This window comes from Polyodon spathula, chromosome 20, assembly GCF_017654505.1.
Source record: "Polyodon spathula isolate WHYD16114869_AA chromosome 20, ASM1765450v1, whole genome shotgun sequence".
NCBI lineage: Eukaryota > Metazoa > Chordata > Actinopteri > Acipenseriformes > Polyodontidae > Polyodon > Polyodon spathula.
Window position 1 is genome coordinate 20,001,806 of NC_054553.1, and position 14,633 is coordinate 20,016,438.

General features: G+C 39.1%; 1 protein-coding gene across 4 annotated transcripts in view; it reads left to right on the plus strand.

The window, feature by feature from the left end:
- tmem94 (transmembrane protein 94) overlaps positions 1-9,541 on the plus strand; it is a 75,700-nt gene extending 66,159 nt beyond the window's left edge. For all 4 annotated transcript variants that reach the window (XM_041219866.1, XM_041219865.1, XM_041219867.1 and 1 more), the window contains 4 exons: positions 287-381; positions 1,999-2,092; positions 3,306-3,476; positions 5,744-9,541. In XM_041219866.1, the coding sequence (XP_041075800.1) occupies positions 287-381; positions 1,999-2,092; positions 3,306-3,476; positions 5,744-5,816 (433 nt within the window). In that variant the 3' untranslated portion in view covers positions 5,817-9,541. The remainder of the gene's footprint in view (positions 1-286; positions 382-1,998; positions 2,093-3,305; positions 3,477-5,743) is intronic.
- The last annotated feature ends 5,092 nt before the right edge of the window (positions 9,542-14,633 follow it).

Genomic DNA, 14,633 nt, shown 5'->3' on the forward strand with positions numbered 1-14,633 from the left:
ACCTGTCCACTTTGTGATGCTGTTGTGGAAACAATGACTCTTGGCAATAAGATTTTAGCACTAATATAAGCATTATTACATAAAATGCATTAAATGCCTTAAATCGTCAAGATAACTTTACTTCAGAATTTGAAATGGGACGCATAGCAATTCTTAATAGATTTCATGCTTCACATGTGGGACTGTTGCCAGTATAAGGAGTAATGAGTGTGGGTTACCATGTGGAATTCCTTGTCAGACTAGTAGTTCCCAGTAGCTGTTCTCACACTGTATGTGTTATTTGCAGTTCCTCTGTGGAGGCCCCCAGCTGGTTTGGGGATCTGTCCAGTGGTCTGCTGCTCATACAGAAGGTGATGGCAGGATTCCTGGCGCTGCACACAGGTAGGTACAGGGAGATTCTGCATGGCATTGTCATCTAATCACTCACCTCTATAATGTAGAAATTGATTCCACAGCGTACGCCAATGCCTATTGTCAGTTCCATGGTGCTACAGTATTTTTGAACTTTTAATCTTCACCTAATTATAACTGATCAATAAAGCAATTGATTTCTCAGTGTCTACAAATATCTTGTTCCTATCCTTTTGTTTGAGGAACTTGGATGTTAACAAACTATTCAAGGCAGGGGACATATTTGGATGCTGCACTGTAATGCTTATTGAGGAGTCACTTATCAGATGAAGAGTAAAGTTTAAACATATTAGTGTGGAAGAAACATGAATATATGGGGCTTTGCACAAGACATTTCAGGTCATTATTTTATAGTTACTTTTGCATGCTTTAAGACACACTTTATGTTATATTCTTGTTTCTATAGATGGCTGTTAGTCCATGGCTTTTTTGTTATATTGAGTAAACAATTGTATGACATGGCTGAATGGGAGTAACACTGACAACCTGGAGTCGAGTGGCCAGTGCATTTTAAATAGCAGCGCTAAACACACATACAAACGCACATGACATTACATTGTTTGAACAGAAATGTAGAAGAGTACAAGGTGTTCACATTGTTCTGGAGGTGTCCTCAATGATCACTACTCTCTAATGTCTTCAGGTAAGTTGGGGGTCTGTTTTCTGTTCTCCAGATGAGGCATGGTATACAGGGTCATCATCACTTTGCACAAATTACCGATGTGTCCAGAGGAAGTCAGTCATGGGATATGGATGCACCTGCCAGATCGCCTTTGCTGTTGTGACTGAAAGTGACCATGCAGCTCCTTTATATGAAAACAGTAACAAACAGCAGGTTGTTCTAATATGGTCCAGTATCTGCATTAGGAGTGTTGTTCCTCACAACAGCCCACGCCTGTGGCTATTGGATCGTATTTAAACACCCTGGAGTGTGTTCTTGCACTTATAAAATGGCACCCCAGGCCTACCCTACTCCTCCCAAAGTGAATTGGTTGTCCAGTGAATCAGGCAGAGTGGTTCTGAAAGTTCCAAGCTGTGCGGATGTGGTGACATATCTGCACAGGTTGGAACACTTGTTGGCCAATGAGATTGGCATTGATGGCATTTTATAATACTAGTGATTCCATTATAATTTCCGTATTGATTCCAAAGAATGTGCAGGTGTTTCATTTTTAATTTTGCTACACTGCTTTGTAATAAGTATTACAGTATATCCAACCATCTATTTCAAATCTGCACAGGTATGGTTATATTCATAAAGCATTAGCATGCTGGCAGGTGCAGTTCAACCCTGTGTGTTAATTTGCATTTTCGGTTGGTAATCCCCAGTATGATAAATTACAGGTAATGTTTCTGCAGAGTTGTTATCTTATTCGTAGTGCTTTCATTTGCCTATATGCATGTGTTGACAGCCTAAAACCAAGTGTTCCCTAAGCATCTGAAAAGGGTTGCATTTAGTTGAATAGGCGAGGTATTCCGATGTTGATTGCAGCCTGTAATGCATGTTGATGCTGTTGTTTGCTGCAAATGCTTGCCCCTCCCTATACTGACAGCTGTCTCCCTCCCTTCTTTCTCCCCGCTTTGAAGTGGTTATCTCACTCAGCCACGTCCATCGATCCAAACCTGTCTGGAGGAAGAGTCCCTTCAGTAATACCTGGTGGTGCCTCACTGTGCCTGTGGTGTAAGTGTGTCTCTCTTGCTCTGGTATCACATTCTCTGTCTCTCTCGAGTACTGTGTTATTAATGGTGACGATTAGTACTCCTCACAAAAGCACTACACAATTCAGAACACTTGTCAGTCTCTGCTTGAGAGATACCTGGGAGTGGGTGGCAGGCAGGGGTTCAGGTCAGGACTGAGGTTTGCACACCTGAAACAATACAAAGGATGCAGGATTCAGCTGTGACAATAATGAGTTTGAACTGCATCACGGCAGTGCTGATTGATAGCGAGAATTCTAACTGTCTCAAAATGTATCAAGTGTACTTAAAGGTATGTGTACTTGCTGGTTGTCTTCCCTTCTCAAATTCAGAGCCTTTGATAAGGACTTTTTAAATGTATCACTTATTATAGACAGTGAAAGTTTCAAGTTTCTGCTTATAGAAAAACAGTTTTCTAGGAATTTAGTCAACCTCAGATATTGTAATGCTGAGGAAATAAATGTCTTGAGGGAGCTTTCATTCTCACAGTTATATACTGCCCAAGAAAAACCCACTGTTCCATATGTTTGTGTAAAATTAGTATCTAGTAGAGCTTGGTTTTAAGTGTTACTGCTGTGTTAGATGTGGCCAGCAGAGGGCACTGCAATGCCATGTTCTCTGCAGAGTGAACTGAGGAACTGTTTAAATACACAGACAAAAAAAAAAAGTTTTCTTGGGACAGCCATATTAAAATATAGTACTGTGTCATTGAGGGCGTTGCACAACCACATTTATTCATAGAGTGTATCTTGATGTATCAGAGTGTTGTCAACATGTCATTTACTTTTGAATTAGTTTGCAATACGAATGGCAAGTTTCAAGATACTATGTTTTACAGGTCGAATTGCTGCATGGCGTGCACCACATTGACAGATCTTCCACTGTGTGCCGTAGAGGGTGCCGTTTTCCCAATTTCAAGATTGCTAAATAGGATGCACAGCCCTGACTAGGGGTCACAGTGGAAGTTGTGGAGCACATCATGTGGTAACTCTACCTAACAAGGGATGAGTGTCAGTGAGATCTTTATTAGCTTTGTTTAAATTTGGAAGTTAATTTTTAGAAATGACTAATTTTCAAGCCAGACATGTGACTGTATAAACTCCTTGTAATAAACCAATAACTGAGAAAGCCCTGTTAATATCCAGTAATGATTAGGGTATGTGTTTCTGTGTTTTTATGTCCTTAATTTCTCTCAGATTGCTGGGCCAGGTGATTCAGGCAGCAGTGGATTTTCAGCTGTGGGATAACGTCCGATCCCCAGTGACCTTTGCCCTGCAGGACATCCCACTGCTGTCCTGGCTCCTGGTGTCTCTCTCTCTGATTCTGGTGGTGGTGGTCAATGAGCTGGTCAAGCTGCACGAGATCAGGTAGTGAGGGTGGGAGGGAGGACAATTATTGCCTTTCTAGAAATTGAAGCATTTAAGAAAAAGCTTACCTCGAGATTTGTTGCTTTAGAAAAAAAGGATGCACCAACAAACTCAAAAAGCTTTTCTTTGAGAGATTGCACGCAGCAATATCCACCTGGGGTGCTGCATGGTAGAACTCATTTTGCACAATCTGCAATTTATCTTTGGACCACAATTGAAAGAGAACAATAGACCGTCATTTAATATCTCCAAAACACAGAAAACAAAAGGCTCAAGTCTGACAGCAGTGCAACATTGTCTTTCATTAAAAAAAAGTTTACTTTAGATACGTTTGATTTGACAGAAGCATTTGCCTGTGCTAATATCCCCCTGGAAAAACTAGATGACTCCAAGCTTCATAAATTCCTTAATAAATTGATATTTTTAATTATAGCTCGGGAGGAGGGTCAGACACCAATCACTGTCACAAATTGAATCATTCAATTTACACATTAGCTAATTAAGATTATTAGCACTATAAATACCCTCTTCACTTTCCTCTCAGTTGCGTTTCGATTTTATCGTAACCCACCACCTCCCCTTCTCCACCTTTCTTAAAAACAATTTCTATGTTTTATCAATGGGGGTCTCTGACTTGTCCATTTGGCCAGGCAGCGAGCCCCCAAACCAAGTTGGGTTTGATGCCAAATGAAAGCGTATATACAACATAATTCTCTGTAAAATTGCATTCTCTGCATTCTCCACAATAAATAGTTGTACTAAAACATTTCGTGATTGGTGTTTGTCCCGAACTACTGAACATGTAGTAAATGGAGGGGGGGGATTCCTTTAGCAAATGGGGAATATTTACCCAAAGTTGCTGATTTGCACAAGCACAAAATCCAAAAACAAACAAGATTCTGATAGTTTATCTATAGTTACTGGTGAATCAACAGATGCTGAAGTGTTTCAGTTTGTTTTGCACATTTTTTTGTTTTACAAGGGGTAGCCAGTGAAGGTACCTATGAAGAACTAAAAGATATTGTTTATCTGCACACTGTTATTTACTCATCAGTTGCACAGAACATTACAAATTGCTTAAATGCATTTGAGATGGAATGTAGTAGTGTCACTGGATTTTTTATCTGATAATGCCAGTTACATGATCAAGGCATACAATGGCATTCTTCGAGGTGTGTTGCCAAATTCTGTTTATTTGACTTGTAATGCCGATATGTTAGCCCTTGCGAGTAATGTCTGGCCAAATACTTTCCCGGAGGCAGACAAGCTGATTGCAACCATAAAAAAGGTTTTAAAACATTGTCCAAGCAGAAAACTACATTTTAAAGATCACCTGAAAGATGCAATTATTATTATTATTATTATTATTATTTTTAAATTATGAGTTACTACAATCCTGAATAATGCAGAATAATGGGTTTCTTTATGCCACTCTCCCAATAAGGCCAGTTTTGTGAAGCACACAGGCTAGTGTTGCCGTATACACAGTGTCTCCCAGCTTAGCCGTGGAAGACTATAACTCCTTTAGAGTTGCCATAGGCCTCTTGGTGGACTCCCTGCCTAGTGCCCTTCTCTCCCGGATACTCAGTTTTTGAGGACAGTCTGTTCTAGGCAGAGTCACAGTCATGCCATATTCTCTCCATTTCTTAATAATGGACTTTACTGTGCTCCGGGGGATATTCATTGCCTTGGAAATGTTCTTATATCCTACCCCCGATCGGTGCTATTTGAAGAACCTTATTCCGGATTTGCTTTGAATGTTCCTTCGTCTTCACTATGTAGTTTTTGTTAAGAAATGTACTAACCAACTGTGGGACCTCCCAGAGACAGGTGTATTTAACCTGAAATCATGTGAAACGCCTTAATTTCACACAGGTGGACTCCATTCAACTAATGATGCGACTTTGAAAGACAGTTGGTTGCACTAGAACTTATTTAGGTGTGTCATAGCAAAGGGGGTGAATACTTATGCAATCAACTATTTTCTGTTTTGTATTTGTAATTAATTTAGAACAATTTGTAGATTTTATTTTTTTTATTTTACATTATAGACTTTGTGTTGATCAGTGGCAAATCTCCTAATTAAATCCATTTTAATTCCATGTTGTAACACAGTAAAATGTGGAAAAGTCAAAGGGGGGTGAATACTTTTGAGAGCCACTGTACATACAGTCCGGCTCTTTAATGAAGTTGGGATGTTGACCGCAGCATCTCTTTCAATCTTCTAATGTTGCTGTTTCTTCACTGTCTGTGTCTGTTCTCGGCAGGGTACGAGTTCGCTATCAGAAAAGACAGAAGTTGCAGTTTGAGACAAAGCTAGGAATGAACTCTCCGTTCTGAGGACCTCTTTGAGAGGGAAGCACCCTTATCTGGGAGGAGAGCCAGGCACACAGCTCCATTATGGGGAGGGCCAGCAGCAGGAGTCCTCACGATCACTAGGCCCAGCCACCCACACTTGAGCCAGGGCAACCTTTCCATCACTCCACTAAGACCAGATGGCTCTACAAAGCATCCCCTACAGACTGCCTTTGATGTCTCTGCTGTACTGTGAAGTAAATTAAGGGTTCATCAAAACTACTGTCACACAGGTCAATATGTCTGCTTTTCTTACATTATTTTAAAACAAAAGTCTGGTACTGAGAGCCTTAGTAACAGAAGTTCTGAAGAGGTTTTATTTTTTTGTGAAACAATAATGAATTAAAGCTAAGCCATCCACCAAAAGCCTTCTGATCTAACATTAAGAATTAAGTAATTGGAAATAAAAAAAAATAATAAAAAAACGGGAATGTTTTGGGGACAAGGCATATCTCTTGTGAATCATGACCAAAAAATAATAGAAATGGTTTGAGCTGAAAATAATACAAAAAAAGTTGACAGCTGTGAAGAAAACTAGTCAAAATAATGTATGTGTTTTTTTGTTTTATTTTATTAAATTTTTTTTTTTTTTACTATATAAAGATTTGCTTAAGAGAAATGCTTAAACCTACATTTCCTTCAGATTTTTTTCGCCTAATTTATTTTTTTAAATGTATCAACTAATCATTACGATTTAGTTTTTCTTGTAAATTATCAGAAAAGTTCAGATTAATATGCACTGTATTTCAGGTCAGTTTTGACCTTGGCATGTATTGGTCAAACTAATACTCCTGTTCTTGTTGTAGACCTGATCCATCAATTTGGATCACATTCTTGATCTCATTTGCAACACAATGTCACTAACATGACTGCCACAGCTGTGCACTTTAAATGCTATTAAAATAGGTCACTAAAACCTTCACCCACAGTAGGCACATGTGTATATAACTGTGGCTTGCAGTATATATGTACCAAGATTCTGAAGCTCTCTATTTAATTGTGCAAACATGATCTTACCAAATCTCATCACAATGGCACAAACTTTTCTCTTGATTTCAGTAAAAAGGTGTTTATACAGAGTATAGAATACTCTATATATACACCTGTATGATACAGGCTGATGTCCACGCCACAAGAAGTCAGATTGGCCTAGCCATGACTGGGCTTACTGGCCTGTGATCTTGAGCAAGTGAAAATCAGCTTTATAATATATAGTTAAATAAGAATTAAACGGTATAGATAATCTTAGCCTCATGTATATCATAGCTCTCCATCCTAGTTCTTCAGCTTTGCTTTGAAACGTGTAAATCAAACTGTGAAACTCACTTTACTTTAACGCTACTGAATTTGACACAAATGCAAGTGATGGACCAGGGGGGTATTGTCAAGAGTGGCCCCCGGATCTACTGGTGGAATATTACTACCTCCACGTGTTTAATGCACATGACATACCTGAGGGGGATTTGCCATCTGTAGTTTAAATGTTATGTGTTTTGCAGTCAGCATGTCATTTAAAGCCATGTTGCAAGTCTGTCAATCATACCCTTGTAAAGCTATCTACAGGGTATTCCGTTGGTTTCTTGAGGTTGTACAGATGAGATAGATGTTGGTTGAAATGTTTCATTCACAGAAGCAAAGTATCATTTTTACAGGATCTCGCGTATCTTAGGAGCGTTTACAGTACAGATTAGGGTTAATGGAACATGCTTGGTGTTCCAAAGTGTTTCCAAAGCAGTGGCTAGTTTGTGTAAAGAAAACCGCCCAGCCCAGCAGAGTTTCAACTCAACAGGCAGGTGAAATCAAAGTATCACAGTACTTGCTACTTTTCCTGGCCACAAGTAGAGGCGGCTCATTTTTTAAAAATATGCAGAGCTTTTTGGCAGCATAAACAGAAACATGATGGTTTTGTGTGGGTAACACACAAAAATAATCAGTCAAGCTGTGAGTAAAGACATAACCAAGGACTTTGTTTATTGGGGGTCTATTTTAATGGTTTAAATACTCCTGCTTCCTAACTGTTATTCCAGCTGTTTTATTTATTCCATTTTTTCAACTGGGTGATTCTATTTAACCCCTTACAAGTGCTGTTAAATACAGTACAGAGTGATTCATAATTCACACAACAGTGTTGTTTTCAACTCTGCTTAACTGTTTAAAGTAGATGAGTCTCTGCATATCATCCTCCACGTATCCAACGTTGTACGAAGTCTGAATGGTCCTGTATGATACCGTGGAAAGAGGCAAGTCAGGTTAGGAGTCTGACGATGTTTAGCTCATTAAAACAGGCCCCATTGTTTAAAAATGTATTTCCAAATGGGAGGGGTGAAATGTCAGGACAGTTAAGAAACAAGGATAATAATGCAGTACTGTCCTCATGATGGATTCACTTCTCAGCACTTGTAGCCCTGATGATAGCTACTGGATTATATCCTACTGATTATTATCCTATTTCTTAGATGCTACAGACGTGCTTTCACATTCACGTTGCTACAAGCTGCCTGAAAAGACCAGACTGGGAGAGAACAGTCAGTGCAATACAGAGGGATGAGATCCGTTTCAGCAGATCCGTGGCTGTTTAGATTATTGAAGTAGACCCCATTGTTCAGCAGTTGTGAGAGTCAGTATTTGGCTCATGCTGGTTTACAGAATATTATAGCAGGGTTTAACCAGAGACCTCTGTTACAGAGAAAGTAAACTTTTAAATAAACAAGGACAGGACTGGGTTGACTGCGATTGTCTGCCCAGAACAGCACAACATGTATCATGTTATGTGAGCTTGAGAGTGTGGTGCAAAAAGTGCTATTTATGTAGAAGATATGTTAAGCTTGTTTAAATCTGAGCACCTAGTCTACATGCAATGGCGTTCTTCACTGTGGCTGTAAATCTGCCTTTTATCTGCAAGAGAAAGCAGAATCGTTTTGATACAAATTTAGGAACAGGGTAGAATAGCATTCAACGCTCAGCTTTGGCAACCCCATAAAGAAACTCAACTTTAATTTAATGAAAAATCCTTTCAAACAAAAGGTGACATTAGGAATCACAGTAATACTTTTGCTACTCCAAACCAGTCAGGACCTGCCTCCTGGTCTGAACACTGATTTGTTTGGAGTACTGATCAGAATCTACCATACTGGCAATTCCTTGTCTTTATGTTTTTGGTTCACTCACACACAAAACAGAGAGTTGTACATTTTTTAATAAGTTTAATATACTCCCTAAAAAATGTAATCAAAAATAAAAAAAGTATATATTTGGGTTTGATTTGCAGTGATGTTTAAATTCACCCACACAATCTGCATGCGTTTCACTGTGATAGCGTGGTTCAGATTATGGGTCGATTGCTTCAGGCCACCGTACTGGGATATAAAGTTACCAGAGCTCCCCAGCCAGTAAACCCCAGCACAGAAGTGAGGATCCTGAAATCAACAGTCATCAATGTCCAGTCCCTTCGGTGACAGCTGGTCAATGTCCCCAAACCCTAACCCCAACCCCCACCCCTGTGCATGCTCAACAAAACTAGTGCATCAAATTGCCAGATGCACAATGCAGTTTTATGCAGAAAACTATTTGCAAGAATGACTATTAAATATGTCAGTTTTATAAATGGTGTATATTTTATAAAATGTTTAGATGTATGTAAAATGATCTTTCTGATTTTTAAGATGAATTGTCTCAAATAATGTAAGGATAATAAATATCTTTCTAAAGTGGTTTTTCATGTATCAATGGTGTACTTTTGTTTTTTCTAAGCCAAAGTGGTGTGTGTATTTTATATATATATATATATATATATATATATATATATATATATATACACATACATATATACATACATACATACATACACACAGAGACCTCTGGAAAAAATTGAGACCACTGCAAATTTTTCTTAAATTAGCATCTCTACATGTATAGCAGCCATTCCATTCCAGTGTCTGTTGAATTCCAACACAGGCACACCTTATTCTACTGAATGAGGTACTGATTAGGGGATCACCTGAACCAAATCTTATTTAACATGGAAAAGTATAAAAACCACTCCTGTGGTCATCACTATCCTCTTGCAATAGGACCAGCTGGATGGCAAAACAGTGCTAGTAGTACCTCAAAAGTAATTGGAATCAAAAAATAACTATTGACCATGCCCAAAGAGTTGAAAAGGAAAGTTTTGAGTGAGGAAAAGGGTTCAATTCTGGCTTTACTGGCAGAGGGATACAGTGAGCGTCAGGTTGCTTCCATCCTTAAAATTTCAAAGATGGTGGTTTATAAGAACAAGGTCAAGCGGCACACATTGGGGACAACAGTGCTACAGACCGGCAGAGGGCGAAAACGACTCTCCATTGACCGGGATGACCGCCAACTCATTCGAATGTCACTCAGCAACCGTAGGATGACATCAAGTGACCTATAAAAAGAATGGCAAACGGCAGCTGGGGTGAAGTGCACGGCGAGGACGGTTCAAAACAGGCTCCTAGGGGCAGGGCTGAAGTCGTGCAAAGCTAGAAAAAAGCCCTTCATCAATGAGAAGCAAAGAAGAGCCAGGCTGAGGATTGCAAAAGACCATAGGGATTGGACTGTAGAGGACTGGAGTAAGGTCATCTTCTTTGATGAGTCCAGTTTTCAGCTTTGCCCAACACCTGGTCGTCTAATAGTTAGACGGAGACCTGGAGAGGCCTACAAGCCACAGTGTCTCACACCCACTGTGAAATGTGGTGGAGGATCGGTGATGATCTGGGGGTGCTTCAGCAAGGCTGGAATCTGGCAGATTTGTCTTTGTGAAGGACGCATGAATCAAGCCAAGTACAAGGTGTTCCTAGAAGAAAACTTGCTTCCTTTTGCTCTGACAATGTTCCCCAACTCTGAGGATTGGTTTTTCCAGCAGGACAATGCTCCATACCACACAGCCAGGTCAATCACGGTGTGGATGGAGGACCACCAGATCAAGACCCTGTCATGGCCAGCCAAATCTCCAGACCTGAACCCCATTGAAAACCTCTGGAATGTGATCAAGAGGAAGATGGATGGTCATAAGCCATTAAACAAAGCTGAGCTGCTTGAATTTTTGCGCCAGGAGTGGCATAAAGGCATGCTCTCTACCAGTCTTTCACATTGATGTTGGGTGACAAGACGCATGAAAGCCGTGCTTGAAAATCAGGGTTATTCCACCAAATATTGATTTCTGAACTTCCTAAGTTAAAACATTAGTATTGTGTTGTTTAAAAATGAATATGAACTTATTTTCTTTGCATTATTCGAGGTCTGACAACACTGCATCTTTTTTGTTATTTTGACCAGTTGTCATTTTCTGCAAATAAATGCTCTAAATGACAATATTCTTATTTGGAATTTGGGAGGAATGTTGTCAGTAGTTTATAGAATCAAACAAAAATGTTCATTTTACCCAAACACATACCTATAAAAAGTAAAACCAGAGAAACTGATAATTTTGCAGTGGTCTCAATTTTTTCCAGAGCTGTGTGTGTGTGAGTATATATATATATATATATATATATATATATATATATATATATATATATATATATATATATATATATATATATATATATATATATAAATATAAAATAAATAGAGAGCGATTTAAAAAAAAATTCTGTACCCGTTTTTGTGCATGCATTATTTTTAATTTTACTCTTCCTGCATTCTTCCAGCACTTGTTCAGAAGCATGCTACCCTCCAGGAAGTGCACACTGTGTGGGCCTGTTCCCAAAGACAGCGCAAAGTAGTCTGCATCATTGTTTTATAAAATGAAAAACAGCTCAAATATCTTCCAAAACTAAGTGCATATACAAGTTATTTAAGTGACCATCCAGCACTATTTGTTGTAAGTTTTGTAGCAACAACGCTTTTAGAAAAAACAAACTGGTGTAACCTTATCCCACAGAACATTCGTTGTGAATACAGCTTAGTCTGTAATTTAGTTTTTGAGAAGACTGAAAATTACAAAAAGAGAGATCAAGCATGAGTGTGCTTATAAGACTACATTGAAATACTTGTTTAATTTTAGTGTTATAACATTTACATGGGTTTTATTCTTTTCAACACAAAATCTTTTCATTCCAGGCAGGCACACATTATAGCAACTATATATTATATCTCTGGAAAAATGCATATGAAAAAAGATGTATATCATTATGCCCAGTGGTTAAAAGAACATGGCAGTGAATTAGTTTTGTATTCCGAATGTATAATTCTGTTCCCCCACCACAGCAATTCACCACACAATTCCTCAGAAAGAACTGAAAGTGGGCATCCTCTGATCCACTGGCCTAGACAATTTCCTCTTTACTGGCCTGTGGCGGACAAAGGCCAGCCCTGCAGGTGTCCACTTGAACTCACTGGGAGCATGTCCAGTAGGGCTGTAGCAAAATTAGAGAAAGTTTTGCCTCCCTAACACCCCACAGGAGCATCAGAGCCAATGCAATACAATGCTCCCTCTGAAATCCTCAGCAAAGATGGGTAACTTTGCACAGCCAGGACTCGCTCTGCATACCATGCAGCCGTGCTTTTACCAGGTGAGCCACTCGGATCCTGAAGGGTTCATTTATACGAGACTTTATTAAAGTGTTGTCAAATCTCCAGTGGGCATTGCAGAAACACAAGGCATTAAATTGAATAGTAAGTGTGTAACCCATTCACTGCATCACTAGTAAATAGATAATACGTGGTGCACCATTGCACTTGGCCTTTTTGGGACGCACTAAGGGGATGGCTTGTTCATTTAGACTTGCTAGGGCTGGGGCTCAATCCCCACAGTTTACAGAGGGAGGAGCAATTTAACACATCAGAAATGAATTAAAAGCAAACATCCCAATACCATTGTATCTGGGATCAGCATTAAAGAAACGATACCCTATACAGTGCGCAAGTTCTCAGGCATTTTGTATATAATTGCTAATTTTAGAGTCCCATTACATAGTGGATCAGCTGACACAGAGCCTATGTATGGTTCATTTATGTCTATGTTAATCCTCTGGCATATTGGTACTTAAATACATACCAAAAACAATTTCAATAAAGATTGAGAAAGATAGTTTTATAGCTTTTAGAGGTGGAGTTTCTGTTTCCCATGTTTTCAGATTATTTTAATTTGTTGTTGCTGCTGCTGCTGTTGTTGTGGGATTGTGATTATTTACTTTCATGCACTGTAAATGTTTCAAAATACTGTAATACTAGTATTTACGGATTTCCTTTTCAAAATGTCGAAGAGTTTTGAACTTTGCCATCCTTAATCTCAGGATTACCACGTGTTTCATTATCTTCACAAGTATGCAGTGTTGTCAGATTGGGCTACATTGTAATGATCACTCTGCACAACTGCAGTTGTTCTGTCCTCCCTAAGGAGATACTACTGGCCCAATAGCTATAACTAAGTCAGCAAGAGTGACGTCCCTGCTTTTGCTGTCTATCAGAGGTGTCAATTTCACGAACAAACGGTTTGTTGTTGTAAACTATAATGTAATAAATGAAATATAAGGACAACAACTTATTGCAGATAACAGTTAGTGGAAGGTACAGGTGAGTAAGAAAGTAACGTGAACTAAACAAACATCCAAACAAACTAACAGTAAAGTGAAATGAATGTGGTGTCCGGTGGGCCTCCAATAAACCCACACACACAAACACCACACCAATACAAAACCAACACACAGACAGGCAAAAAAGACAAAGATGAATGAATAAGTATATGGGGAAAACAATTACAAAGGCAGTCTTGATGGCAATGGATGATAAATGAAATTTAGGCCTAGCAAGTCCACTGAAGCAATGCACATGTAATCCAAAGTAACCAAAGAAAAAAAACAAAAAAAACAGCAAACAGAAAAGGAATAATCTCACCAACAAATAATGAAGTCCCAAATAGAGTCCTGTACTGATGATGGTGGATGAAGGTTGATGAAAAAATAGCGATCGTTGAAAATGGCGAGTCTGTCGAGTAATACCGGGTTGAATGGTGAACAGCCGTTTGGAAAATATCAGGAGGATCAGGAACAAAATGGAGACTGAACACGCTAACAAAAACAAACCCTAAACTGACCTTGAACAGCAACTAAACTTAAACAAGTAACAGTGTAAACAAAAAAGAAAGATTTAGACAAAGTACAAGATTATCAAAAGAGTAAATGGATGCACCTGTATTTATCTAAAATAAAGTTAGTTACACTGTAATTAAGTAATATGCTGTTTGTATAATGGATTCCTGAAGAGAAAAGGGAGTCCCTCCTGGCCTAGCCAGCCAGCTTTAATACTGGTACTGGCTTCCAAGGAGCTCTGAGATTGGAGGAGTGGATCTCTGAATGAGCCAATGGGGGGAGAGGATGAACAGAGGGTGATAGCAAGGAACTATGGGAATTTGAGTTTTAACCTGGCCAGGCTACTGACCCTAATAAAGGGGACAGCTGGGTGAAACTTACACCCACTTTATGGAGCAAGTGAATTGCTACAACCTGTCACACAATGGATCTTCCTGTTCAGTGTTTGATGACACAATTCAATAGGTGAGTTTGCACTGCTGTCAGAATAAACTGTCCGTCTTTGTCCTCAATTCAAATTGTGATTCTTTTGCAGCTCTGAATATTAAAAACCTTGTGATTCTTCAGAGTAGACAGGTTTGGAAATGCTTTTCAGAGAGGTTACAGGGAGTTCAGATCACCATGTAGGAGGCTTTTACGAAAGTGTCTTTCTGTCTGTCACTTACATTTTTACATGTACACTGAAAACTCAAGAGGTTAGTCCACAAACTGTGAATCACACATTTTAATATACCATGACACTAACACCTCA